We start from the raw sequence: 13,560 nt of genomic DNA, 5'->3' as shown, positions 1-13,560 counted from the left end.
TTGAACTCACGAACACAAGGTCATGACCTGAGCCCAGCTCTGACACTTAACCGACTGAATCACCCAGGTGCCCCAATGAATTCATTTTAAATAAACCCACTTACATCTTTTTTCATTCAAATGTATTATACTCTTTATTTTTTTATATTTATTTATTTATTTTTGAGAGAGAGAGAGAGAGAGAGAGAGAGAGTGAGAGCGAGAGCACATGTGTGCATGTAAGCTGAAGGAGCAGAGAGAGAGGGGGACAGAGAATCCCAAGCAGGCTCCATTCGGTCAGCACAGAGCCTGCCATGGGGCTTGAACTCACCAACCGTGAGATCATGACTGAGCTGAAATCAAGAGTCAGACATTTAACTGACTGAGCCACGCAGGTACCTCAGGTACTCTTTATATTAAAATAATAGTGGGGATGCCTGACTGGCTCAGTCATGTGCCTCTTGATCTCAGGGTTGTGAGTTCGAGCCCCACTTTGAGTGTAGAGATTACTTAAAAATAAAAGCTTTAAAAAAATAATAGGAGTCAAGAAAAAACCCCAATCTTACCCCAAATCAAATCAGTATTTTATTTGTCCATCTTATCTTTAGCTCCTTATCTACGTGCAGATTCTCTTTTCTATATTTATATTTAATATCCTCCATAGAATTGTACATTCCACCTCCTTTGATAAGGTCATACATGTTTTTCTAGTGTGCTTCTAACATGTTTCTGACTTGCTTCCTCTCCCTCACGTCTTTTCCACTAGGAAAACCAGTGACAACAGTTTGGTGTGCACCTTTCCACCCTGTTCTCCTGTTGAATCAGTTGTATTTGGGGAGGAGGAAGGGAGGTTTTGTCATTTGTTTTACAAAAAAGAGACGATATAACACACGTGTCTTTTCCTCTTGCTCTTCTCCTTTAACAATTCATGAAATTACTCCAGGCTAATAAACATAGCTCTAACTCATTCTTTCAGCTGCCTAGTATCTTAAGGGCTGAAGAGACCACGATTTACTCAGCCAATCCTGTGTTGAAGGGCATTCAGGTTGTTTCCTGTTCTTTACCACTACACACAGTGTTGCAACAAGCAAATACACATATCCTTGCACACTAATGCTTTTGTTTCCATGGGATTTCGTCCCCCAAACAGGAATTGTGTATAGAAACTAGGTTGGAGCATGGTTTGTAAATAAATAAAAGCACACAGCATAGCACCATACATTCAAAGAAGGTCAGTAAATGATGATAATGATAAAGGATATTTGACTATGTGGTTACCTAGCAGCGTTTTGATGGGAAAAGATATGTTTCCCAGCAACTAGCAAGTATACATCATTGAATGAGAACTTGTAAGGAAGCACAAAAGACAGAACCTGGTGCATAGCAACTAGGAACCACTGTTGCAAAGTGTATTTCCTGTTGTATTTGCTAGGCCATCTTACACTGTGGAGCACTAGTCTAAGCAGCTCTATTACTGGATACTGAGTCCCTGACCTTCTACAGTTCTAATCAAACTATAATATGCTTTCAAAAAACCTCAGCTTTTAAAGAGCTCACCAATTGTATTACCTTGAAGCTGGTGATTTCAGAGTTACGAAGGTGTCTATTTAAGGCAGTTGTATGTGAAAGCACATTAGATGAGGAGTCAGAAACTCATCCTTGCCTCTGCCCACTTGTCAGCACTGTGGCATTTTGAGCAAGCCTCAAAATCCTCATATGTAAAAAAAAAAGCTAATAACACTCATGCTGCCTACTTTGCAGTATTGTAGTGAGGAACAAATGGAATTATGCAAATGAAAGTACTTTGAGAGAGCTATACATATATTAGCATTGTTAATATTCTTCTGATTCCTGAGTGGGCAATGTACTGTGTATAGTGGCACCTTCCTGTTCTTTGTATCGCCAGGAAAGAATACATTACCACAGAAAAGATTGATTTTGTAGCAGTCATGAAGTGCACTACGAAAGTACAGAACAATCAATATAAAAATAACAGACTAGATGTCAGCCATTGAATCTATCTGCTGACGTTGTTCAATGAACTTCTAGGACAATGAAGATATTTACAAAGCTGCCTCAGTTTTTAATGTTTCATACATAAATGAAAATAAAATAATACAGCATGATTTCCCCCCTTCTTTCCTGTAAGTTTCTATTTTTAACTCCTGTACAGCATCAGATGTAATACCCTTGTGTTCTTTCCCTGGTCCTGGCTCCTGCCCATAATATATACACATGCTATAGGAATCCAGCTACGCTTGGGATGTTTCCTGTCCAATTACTGTTATTTTTACTGTGATTGAAACATTGAGAAATTGGTTCCATTATAGATTAATACTCCATATATATTTTGAATGGATAGGTCTATGGATGGAATGGCAGAAACTCCCCAACAGACATGAAGGATCATTCGTTTCAGAAATAAGGCATACTTACAGTGTTCACTCTTTGGTGGGACAGAATGTTGGTAGAAGGAGCTCAGAAGTCTCAGTGCCAGTTGAAATTTGGCAGTTGGTTCCTTCCAGCTGTTCTTAAAGGTATTCTCCCTGCGGGGATTTAAAAGTGGCTCCTAGTTATGGCTTAAGATTTTTATGTTTAGCTATTTCTGTTTTGATTCTTCCCTTGGGAAAAAAAGAGAAAATGAGATGTTTAACCAGTAGTGAAGGGCTTATGAAGTTCTGTAGAGTTAGATCTAAATTATCACAACTGTCAATAGTTGGTAAAATCAGTGGGGAAAAAAGGCACCATGTATAAAACACACAATTTATTATTATTATTGTTATTATTATTATTATTATTATTATTAATGTTTTACTTTTCAGCTGGTTGTGGTGACATCAGGTAGACAACTCAAGAGAGAAAAAAGCAGAGATTCCTTGGAGTGATTTCAAGTCTCAGGCTTTTTCAGGATCTTTGAAGTAATAATTTGGGGATTGCTTACCATGCTTTTAAGTGTGCATCTGTTGAAGAGAAAGGAGAAACAGAAAAAAACTTCTGAGCCTGAAGCTGCCTTTATTTAAAACAGTTTTTCAGTCTAAATCTTTTTTTCAAAAGGCAGACTTTTGTTGTGGATCATTTTATATTACTTTAAAGAGTTAAATATGTGAGAACTTAAAATGTATAACAAGTAACATGGAAATAGAGTAAATAAAAATATTAGAACATACTCCATATCCTCCTTACTTTACCAAGACATGGAGAATAAATGTGATTTTTGAAATTTTCTTTTCTTTTAGAGAAAATTGAATTTACAAAATAGATAAATTACAGAAGTGATTATACACATCATAGAAGGGCTCTTCTATAGATGCCTCAAAATGTATAGATAACAGCCGAATTTCTTTTTTTGTGCATTTTTTAATGTTTATTTATTTTTGAGAGAGAGCATACGGAAGGGGCAGAGAGAGAGGGGGACAGAAGATCTGAAGCGAGCTCCTGGCTGATGGCAGAAAGCCCGATACGGGGCTCGAACCCACAAACCATGAGATCATGACCTGAGCTGAAGTCAGCTGCTTAACTGACTGATGAATTTCTTAACATATAGAAATCACAGTGCCTATTGTTCCATACACAAGGCATTGTGGTGAAGAACTTAGGTACTGCACAAAGCAAAATACTCCTGTCTCATACATAGAAGTAATTTGAGTGACCTACTCTTAATTTTATATCTATATAACACAATATGAAAAAAAGAATTAGCAATTATGAAAGGAAGGAGCACTATTAATTATTGTATAGTTTTGTCATAAGTCAGAGAACTTTTTTCTTGAATTATCTAGAATATAGGCAAACAAGTAGCCTATAAAATGAGTATCATCTAAGACGCTTGAATTCACATTATGTAGATCTTGAGAAAGGCTACTTGGATGGATTTGAGTATTGATATTGAGCTATGGGACGTGATGTATACACAGTGAAGAAACTCTCACTGTACTTGAATTTTTAAAAGTCAATGACCCAGTAGACATTTTTGGTTGTTCAAAACTCTTTGTCAACCTTTCTTCCTAATACAAATACATGTAATGAAAGTTTGTTTCTGATATTATATAGAGAGCAGTATTGAAAACTTGTAAGATTAATTGTAATGAACATACCATACTAAAGTAAAATGATGAGGGGCACCTGGCTCAGTCAGTATTGCATGCAACTCCTGATCTCAAGGGTTGTGAGTTTGAGCCCCATGTTGGTGTAAAGATTACATAAGAAAATAATAAAGAAAGTAAAATTGTTCTTAAAAAATAAACTATGTTACAGAAGAAACTAACGAGCAAAACCTAGTTCTGTTTTATTCAATCTCCTTATTATAGGATTGTTCCCGTTATCTGTAAGATGTTAAGTATGCAGATATAAAACAAATATTAAAATATTCCTGTAATATTTTCCTTTTGAAATGTCACATTTCTTAACTATTTGAACCATTTCCAGACTTTAGTCCAGGCATCTATCTCATATTTGGTTTACTCATACCTAACAAGAATAGGATAATATAGATTTTTTCTTTCCCCTGCAAAGCCAAAATACATGGAAAATTTCTTGCTATTTTCTCTAATAAGTTTAAACTACATCAGTTTTATTTTCTTAAAAAATTTAATATTTTAGATTTAAGAGTGAGATTCATTTTGTATTTTACAATTAAGTATTTTCTAAAACTAAGGACTAATAAACAGCAGATCTTTGAAACTTCTTTATAAAAAGTTTACAATAAAAATGTGTGTAGTTTTACAAGTGATAATGTGAAATTTTATCTTAACCTGAACTGGAGTTTTAAATATTGTTTAGAAACTATTTATTACCCTAAGTTTATCCTTTTAGTTCTTTTCATTAAAATTTTTTTTTTTACTCCTGTGAAGACTTTAACCAATATATTCCATTTTCCGTAGTCTAAAACAGTGTTTAGAAATATTGATGCTGAGTGCTATTGATTACTTTGATGACATTTTCTGAGTTTAATTTTTTCATTACCTAGCTATCTTTCAGAGACTGGCATTTTGATTTTTATAATTAATATTCTATGTACCAGGAATGGTATTTTTATTTTCTATTTATGAAGAATTGCGTAGCACAACCACTGTAAGTGATGTGCTGGTATGTTACCTTATAAATGCTCAAGGTACAGCTTCTAATGTTGAAAAATAGAAAAATAAATTGACCTTGATGAAGTGTGTCTTCTTTTGTCTGTTCCCAGGAAAGTTTATTTCAGGTATTTCTACTGCTGAAATGATTAGCGTTAACAGCTTTTTCCCTCCATTTTATTTTACAGGGTCTCTTCATCTTCCTGATATATGGGGTATACAACACAGAGGTAAGTCTGCTTGGAGTATCTCAAGGCTGACAGAGTGAATGAGAGAAATGACAGGTTTCTTATCTTGATAACTGAGGAACAAAGTTGGCTTTTCATATGAGTGTCCTACTGCCCTTCATGCTTGGACTAGCTTATATGCATCCCAGCTTACCATTAAACACTGACGCCCTGAATAAAGGGACAGCCTCATTTCTCACAGGCATTGACTAATATTTTACTACTGCCTTAAGTTTTGGAATTTTCAGTCTTTCTTTTAACACTTAACTATCCTTGACGGTATTCAGGTTTTACAATTTAAGTGGCAGAATGCTTATAGGTAACTTCATGGAATTAGAATAATATTTCTTACCACCAAATGTTCATAAATATCACCTTTTAAGTTTCTGCACAGGTTCAGAGAGGCCCATAAAGAATAATGAATAATCTTATGGTTTCAATGGTGAAGTTTCTCAGAGAAGTCATTTACTATTTAGTTATGAGCAGTTATTTAGTTAGAAATATTGTGAGAAAATGGACTTGAAATTTCACGAAGAAAATATACTATGTAAACGAATGATTGTGATGGTTCTAGTTCTTTTATGAAAAAAAATTGTGATTTATATAGGCTTTGTTAGGCAAGTAGCTGGTTTAGATTTTGGCACGTTTAATATGAAAGTGAGTGCTTTGTGTACATTAGCCACTGAGTAGAGACTTGTGTGGTATTTGTTAGTCTCTGATTTCAAGATTTTACTTTGTAATTTTCCCTCAAGAAAAAATTTGTAATTTTGCATGCGTTTCTCAGCAGTCTATACTGGGGAAGGGCAGAGTGAATCCTAGAACACGTCTTAGAAGGGCCTGGTAGTCAGTTTTTCCTAAATAAGTAACATAAGGGGCTAGGCAACATTGTAACATTGCAAACAGAGTCATTAGCCAGACTGAAAAGGTATGTGGGCATTTAAATAACATCTGATGATGATGAAGTATGAGTGTGGGCGTGTTTTACAGGGCTGCAGCACCCGGATTACACGCGGTTTCCTTCTTCAGTAGCCTTCAGGTAGGTTGGCAGTAAAACAACTTTTTTCTTTTTCTTTTTTTTTTTTTTTTTGCAACGGTTTCAAAGCAGGCTCCTCCTATAAATGCAAAGGTACACGCCCACTATTAAAATATTTCCAACCTAAGAGGGATAACGGAAGAAATCTGTTTTAATAAATGTTGGGCATTTGAAGTTTACTGCTTTTAGGCAGAACCAAAAGTGCCCTAAGTGACCCACTTCTGGGTTTGGATTGTGATTCAATACTTAGACTACAAATTGTAAGCTAGAAAAAGCCCCAACATTCAGTCCTCAGTTTCCCCCATCTTGCCAGCCTCTTTCTCTGCAGCCCCCGAGCCACGCCGCAGTAAGGTCCCGCGTAATTCCGCCCCTTGGGTTCCACCCCCTGAGCGTCCTCCCCCAGAAGCCCTCACCCACGTCCAACTCCGTCAGTGCAGCCCACCAATCACGCCCGTTCGCCTGGAAGCCTCTTTCTACAGGGGACCCAAATCCCCGCCCCTCGAGCCCTGGGCCTCCCCTCCGCCCAACCGCCCCAGTGATTGACAGGCAGACCGGGCGGAAGCTGCAGCGCAGGCGCCGTGGCTCCGCAGAGCTCCCCTCTGGCTGGGTTGAAGAGTTCCCAGCAGACACCGCGCCGCGGCTGCGCAGTACCGGGGAGGCTTTTAATTCCATTGTGGAGAGGACGGCGTTATTTTTATTAACTGGAGGCGACGGCGGCTGCGGCGGCGGCGGTACCCGTAAGTGTTGCCGGTGGGTCTGAGAGGGAGAGGGCGAGACCCAGGGGAGAGTCCCAGGACCATGTGTGCCGGTGCCGGAGGCGACCGGGCTGGGAATTAGTGCTGGGCGCGTTGCGGTCTGGGCGGCGGCGCGGCGGGGTCCTGGGCGCTGCGGTGGTCCCGGCCCGGGGCCCGGTTCCACCCCCTTTCCTCCCTCTTCCCTCTTCCTCCTCCTCTCCTCAGCCAGGCCTCCTTCGGGGTATGAAAATCGGCAGTGGGTTCCTGAGTGGCGGCGGTGGTACCGGCAGTAGCGGTGGTAGCGGCTCCGGCGGCGGTGGTAGTAGCGGCGGCGGCAGCGGCAGCAGCAGGAGGGCAGAGATGGAACCCACCTTTCCCCAGGGTATGGTTATGTTCAACCACCGGCTTCCCCCGGTCACCAGCTTCACCCGGCCGGCGGGGTCGGCCGCCCCTCCCCCGCAGTGCGTGTTATCCTCCTCTACCTCCGCAGCCCCGGCCGCTGAGCCCCCCCCTCCGCCAGCCCCGGACATGACTTTCAAGAAGGAGCCGGCGGCGTCAGCCGCGGCCTTCCCCTCGCAGAGGACCTCCTGGGGATTCTTGCAGTCTTTGGTTAGCATCAAACAGGAGAAACCCGCAGATCCTGAGGAGCAGCAGTCCCACCACCACCATCACCACCACCACTATGGGGGGCTGTTCGCTGGGGCTGAGGAGAGATCTCCTGGCCTAGGAGGCGGGGATGGGGGGAGCCACGGCGTCATCCAGGACCTCAGTATTCTCCACCAGCATGCCCAGCAGCAACCAGCCCAGCACCACCGTGACGTATTGCTCAGCAGCAGTAGCAGGACTGATGACCACCATGGCAGTGAGGAGCCAAAGCAGGACACTAATGTCAAAAAGGCAAAGAGGCCAAAGCCAGAATCTCAGGGAATCAAAGCCAAGAGGAAGCCAAGTGCATCTTCCAAACCTTCTTTGGTTGGAGATGGAGAAGGTGCCATCCTCTCCCCAAGTCAGAAACCTCATATCTGTGATCACTGTAGTGCTGCTTTCAGAAGCTCCTATCACCTGCGGAGACATGTCCTCATTCATACTGGAGAACGACCTTTCCAGTGCAGCCAGTGTAGTATGGGTTTCATTCAGAAATACCTACTACAGAGACATGAGAAAATTCATAGTAGAGAGAAGCCATTTGGATGTGATCAGTGCAGCATGAAGTTTATTCAGAAGTACCATATGGAGAGACACAAGAGGACGCATAGTGGAGAAAAGCCATATAAATGTGACACTTGCCAACAGTATTTTTCAAGGACTGATAGACTGTTGAAGCACAGGCGCACATGTGGTGAAGCCATAGCTAAAGGAGCCGCTGGTGCAGAACCTGGGTCATCAACCCATAGCAGTATGGGTAATCTGGCTGTGTTGTCTCAGGGAAATACAAGTTCTTCAAGGAGAAAATCGAAGTCAAAAAGTATAGCTGTTGAAAATAAGGAACATAAGACTGGTAAAACAAGTGAATCACAAATTTCAAATAATATAAACATGCAGAGTTACTCAGTAGAAATGCCTACTGTGTCTTCCAGTGGAGGCATAATTGGCACTGGTATTGATGAACTGCAGAAAAGGGTGCCAAAACTGATCTTTAAGAAAGGAAGCAGAAAGAATACAGAGAAAAGCTACCTTAATTTTGTGTCACCATTACCAGACATCATTGGACAGAAGTCCTTGTCTGGGAAACCAGGTGGCTCACTTGGCATAGTTTCGAATAATAGTGTGGAGACTATTAGTCTTCTCCAAAGTACCAGTGGTAAACAAGGTCAAATAAGTAGTAATTATGATGATGCCATGCAGTTTTCAAAGAAAAGAAGATATTTACCAACTGCCAGCAGCAACAGTGCCTTTTCTATAAATGTAGGACACATGGTCTCCCAACAGTCCGTCATTCAGTCTGCAGGTGTCAGTGTTTTGGACAATGAGACTCCATTGTCCCTTATTGACTCCTCAGCTCTAAATGCTGAAATTAAGTCTTGTCATGACAAGTCTGGAATTCCTGATGAGGTTTTACAAAGTATTTTGGATCAATACTCCAACAAATCAGAAAGCCAGAAAGAGGATCCTTTCAACATAACGGAACCACGAGTGGATTTACACACCTCAGGAGAACACTCAGAGTTGGTTCAAGAAGAAAATTTGAGCCCAGGCACCCAAACATCTTCAAGTGATAAGGCAAGCATGTTGCAAGAATACTCCAAATACCTCCAACAGGCTTTTGAAAAATCCACTAATGCAGGTTTTACTCTTGGACACGGTTTCCAGTTTGTCAGTTTGTCTTCACCTCTCCACAACCACACTTTATTTCCAGAAAAACAAATATACACTACATCTCCTTTGGAGTGTGGTTTCGGCCAATCTGTTACCTCAGTGTTGCCATCTTCATTGCCAAAGCCTCCTTTTGGGATGTTGTTTGGATCTCAACCAGGTCTTTATTTATCTGCTTTGGATGCTACACATCAGCAGTTGACACCTTCCCAGGAGCTGGATGATCTGATAGATTCTCAGAAGAATTTAGAGACTTCATCAGCCTTCCAGTCCTCATCTCAGAAATTGACTAGCCAGAAGGAACAACAGAAAAATTTAGAGTCCTCAACAAGCTTTCAGATTCCATCTCAGGAGTTAGCTAGCCAGATAGATCCTCAGAAAGACATAGAGCCTAGAACAACGTACCAGATTGAGAACTTTGCACAAGCGTTTGGTTCTCAGTTTAAGTCGGGCAGCAGGGTGCCAATGACCTTCATCACTAACTCTAATGGAGAAGTGGACCATAGAGTAAGGACTTCAGTGTCAGATTTCTCAGGGTATACAAATATGATGTCTGATGTAAGTGAGCCATGTAGTACGAGAGTAAAGACACCCACCAGCCAAAGTTACAGGTAAGGTCCCCAAAGTGACCAGGCTGGAGGTCTAATGTAATTTTGTTTTATTTTGAGAACACTGCCATTGGAATGTTTCTACACGATCCTATTAAGAATAATGTAATGCCCTTTCAATGCAACTTTTCATATTTAGTTTATTTTGTTAGTGTGATTTTAGCTCTGTTTGTATTATGATTTTTAATCAAAATCAATAGATTAAAAATAGTTTGACATTCAAAGTGACAATGTTTAGCAATCAAATTTACATGTATAGATTGTCAGGGAATAGCCCAAAAGTTTTAAATGCAAAAAAACCACAAAAATACAAAAAAAAAACAAAAAAAGCAAAAAAAAAAAAACAAAAAAAAAAAAACCTACAAAAAAGACAAAAAAAACCCACAAAAAAAAAAAAAAACTTTGTTGCTAGGATTAAGGTTATTCTAATTGCTTTACTCTCAGGAAAGTGTAATAACGCATGGGAATTCTGTACGTTATCACTGTAATGGAATATCCAATTTACAGATAGTATGATAATACATTTTATCATTTAAGTAAGGGATCGAAAACATTTCAAATTGCTCTATCTGGGCTGATATACATTTCATCATTTTAAGTAAGGGATCGAAAACATTTCGAATTGCTGTCTCCATCTAGGCTGATCCAAAATTCTGAGATGTTGGCTACCTATGTTTTGTTGCAGCTTTTAAATGTACTCTGAACTTCCAAACCATTCATTCCAGCCTGGTAGAACAAATATTCTTGGATCTTTGATCAAAGCCTGGAATGATAGCTTTAATAAAAGAAGAAGAAAAAATAGCACCCTCTCCTTATCCCAACTGTAACAGGGCTGTAGTTCCATTAGGAGTTATGATATCTGGCACAGTGTTGACACCCAAGTGGTTGGTTGGATCCAGTATTAGAACCCAAGTTGGAATTACATAATTTTTTGAAATTTGGGGTATGCATTATTTATTATACATGGCTTAAAGCATCGTTTTCTTGTCTGTGTTATTACGTGTCACCCACACTTCTGTTTTTTTGTTCTTTTCTTGACTTACCCTCTTTCTTAAAGTTCTGAGCCTGCCTTGTTCCCTCTTCTCTCTGGACAGTTTCAATTTTAGAATGATTTACATTCCATTAGGTAACTCATTAGGCATTTTATATGCCTTGTGGCATTCAAATACTAAATAATAGGATAAACAACCCCCCATCTTTAAAAAAAAAAAAAAAAAACCATAGAGATTTCCATGTATAATAAAGCCCCACCTAGTCTGAGCTACAGATACTGTTAATAAGGTTGTAATTCCAACTGGTGACCTAGCTAATGTGAGGAATAAGTGTCTGCATTTAGTAGTGACATCAGAACCTCTTTGTGAAATTGCAGCCTTTAATGTACATTTTAAAAGGGTGCATTAGTCAGTATTGTACAGGGGTCTTGTAAAGTCATCAAAACTTGCTATGAACGCTAATTGCCATTTGAAGCTACTGATAAGACAGTGGCTTTGCTCTAAACCACTTTTTAGCAATTGTATTTTTTTCCTGATTATATTTTTTAATGTACTTTGATGTTTATGCTGATGAGTTTTTTATGTACTTTTGGTGATGTTTCAGTCTTATGTACTCTTCTGACGTCAGAAAAGTACCACTGGTTGTTTGCAGTCTTATTGTGTAATCAGCCTACCACAGGCTTCCATGTATAATAAAGTAATTAATATTGTGCAAGTGTAAAACACTTCTGTTATGAAAGCAGTGTTTGGAAAATAAGAAATTATTAAAAATGGTTACAAAATATTAGTTAATTTCCTTTCCCCACTTTCCTCCCTTAAGTCTGCTTACCAGCTAAAGGGTCACCTATTTGTCATTGCAAGATTCTTAGAAAATGTGTTTAATCCTCTTAAATACATCAATACTAAAATGTCTGTATTTCTTATTTTGGTAAGTGCGGTAAGTTCTATTGGGTACAGAGTACAAGCTGTAATCAAAGGATGGAGAGGACCTTTACCACTGTATCTCTTAAGCTGTATGATTTTTCTCCAGTGTTTGTTTTATACAGGTTTTGAATTTCTTTAACTTTTATTGTGTGTACTGAATACTGCATATGTATTATTCTGATTGTTTGCTCTAGTTTACTACCAATAAAAGACCTGTTAATCACAAAATTGAAGAAAGGAGATATCACTTAATATCCAGTAACATTTTTCAGTTTTTTTCATGAACTACATTTTCTAAAATATTCACATCAGTGGTATAACTTGCAGTTTAGAGACTTGTATTTCTATTGTTTTTTTTTTTTAACTTAAGTATTTCTTGTTTCTAGGTTTATTTTATTTGAAAACCGGTTGAGCGTTTTGTGTTTGAGGTGCACTATATGGAAGGGTAGAAAGTTAATATGTAAATTAGAACATGTTTTGTTGAAATTGGGTTACGTATCCTAAGTATTACATCAGAGAGACTATTGAGGCCTCATTTAAAATCAGATTCCAATATCTTTTGGTTCTAGATGCATCCTTTTTGCCTCAAAAAGGTTGTAATAACAGTAGGACACAAAAAGGGCCTTGAGCATTTTTAGTAGGAAAACTATTAATCATAGTCTAACAATGTTTAAAAAAGTTGAAAGTATAGATACCAGAAGGAAAGAGGTAAGACATTTAAATATTGAAGATGCAGAAGAGATATTTGAAAGTAAGTACCTTTTAAAGATGGAGAAAAAATTGTGGGTGGCTATGTAAAATCATGAGAAAATTGTGCTTTGAAATTCAGTAGCTACAAATGTTGAATTAAGGAGTAAAAATATTAAAGGATAGAATAGGTCTTTGAAGCTTTGCTTTTTTTGGGTATATGATACTATTACAGGGAAATGATAAATTATATTAGACATAAACATGGGTTTGTCTCTAGAGAAATAATCTGCTGGGCCCATATGATTGGGAAAAGTAAATTAGTTCTTTCTTTGCCAAGGTCATTTCCTAGCTTTGGTATTTTCTCGAACAAGACTGCTAAACAGAATCTCCCTGATTCTGCATTCAAATCCAATTCTTACTTTTTCTGCACAGGTGACTGACTTCTCCATTCTAGGTTAACCTTAACTTTTTTTTTTTTTACCCACCTACCCCCCCCCCCCCCCCGCCGTTTTCTTGTTTGTGGAATGGCCATATTTGAATATGGTCATTTTAAAATTAAGGTTTTTACTTTCAAGATGTTAGGGTATGAAGTAGAAAACTGTTGTGTTGCTGTACATTCAGGATGAATGTACCATAATTTACCATAATTTAGCAGTTGCTAGTCAGTAATTTGGTAATTCAATAATGAGAACAGAAATACGTGGAAAAAGATCTGTGCTTAATCTTTTTTCTTTATTAGTAGGCTCTACCGCCAGTGTGGGGTTCGAACTCACGACCCGTAGATCAAGAGTCACATGCTCTAACGACCGGGTCAGTCAGGTGGCCCTGTACTTAAAATTTTTAATATTTCTAAAAAATTGCAAACAGTGATACAAATATTTCTGCCTCACATTTAGTTTTGTGTATTACATTAATCAGGTGAGAAAGGCAAAACTTTCTGTTCATTCCTGGTATCTGGCATTTTGTAGTTTCTTGTAATTAGTAGCAT

The 13,560-nt window shown here is 38.7% G+C and overlaps 1 protein-coding gene across 2 annotated transcripts; it reads left to right on the top strand.

Annotated features, from left to right (window-relative positions):
* The first annotated feature begins 6,956 nt into the window (after window positions 1-6,956).
* On the top strand, window positions 6,957-12,110 carry ZNF281 (zinc finger protein 281). Of its 2 annotated transcripts, none has more exons than XM_030302398.1 (2): window positions 6,957-7,048; window positions 7,275-12,110. In XM_030302398.1, the coding sequence occupies exon 2, from the start codon at window positions 7,289-7,291 to the stop codon at window positions 9,971-9,973; it is 2,685 nt and encodes an 894-aa protein (XP_030158258.1). In that variant the 5' UTR covers window positions 6,957-7,048; window positions 7,275-7,288; the 3' UTR covers window positions 9,974-12,110. The 2 variants fall into 2 exon arrangements, with proteins under 2 accessions (XP_030158258.1, XP_030158257.1); XM_030302397.2 differs by having other exon boundaries at window positions 6,964-7,048; window positions 7,271-12,110.
* Window positions 12,111-13,560: the final 1,450 nt, after the last annotated feature.

Source organism: Lynx canadensis, chromosome F1 (genome assembly GCF_007474595.2).
Source record: "Lynx canadensis isolate LIC74 chromosome F1, mLynCan4.pri.v2, whole genome shotgun sequence".
NCBI lineage: Eukaryota > Metazoa > Chordata > Mammalia > Carnivora > Felidae > Lynx > Lynx canadensis.
Note: the sequence above shows the minus strand (reverse complement) of the source record. Positions and strands in the feature narration are given on the sequence as shown.

What these genes read in the sequence shown, in the direction of transcription:
- ZNF281 (XM_030302398.1), top strand. Translation starts at nt 7,289, where the DNA reads ATGAAAATCGGCAGTGGGTTCCTGAGTGGCGGCGGTGGTACCGGCAGT.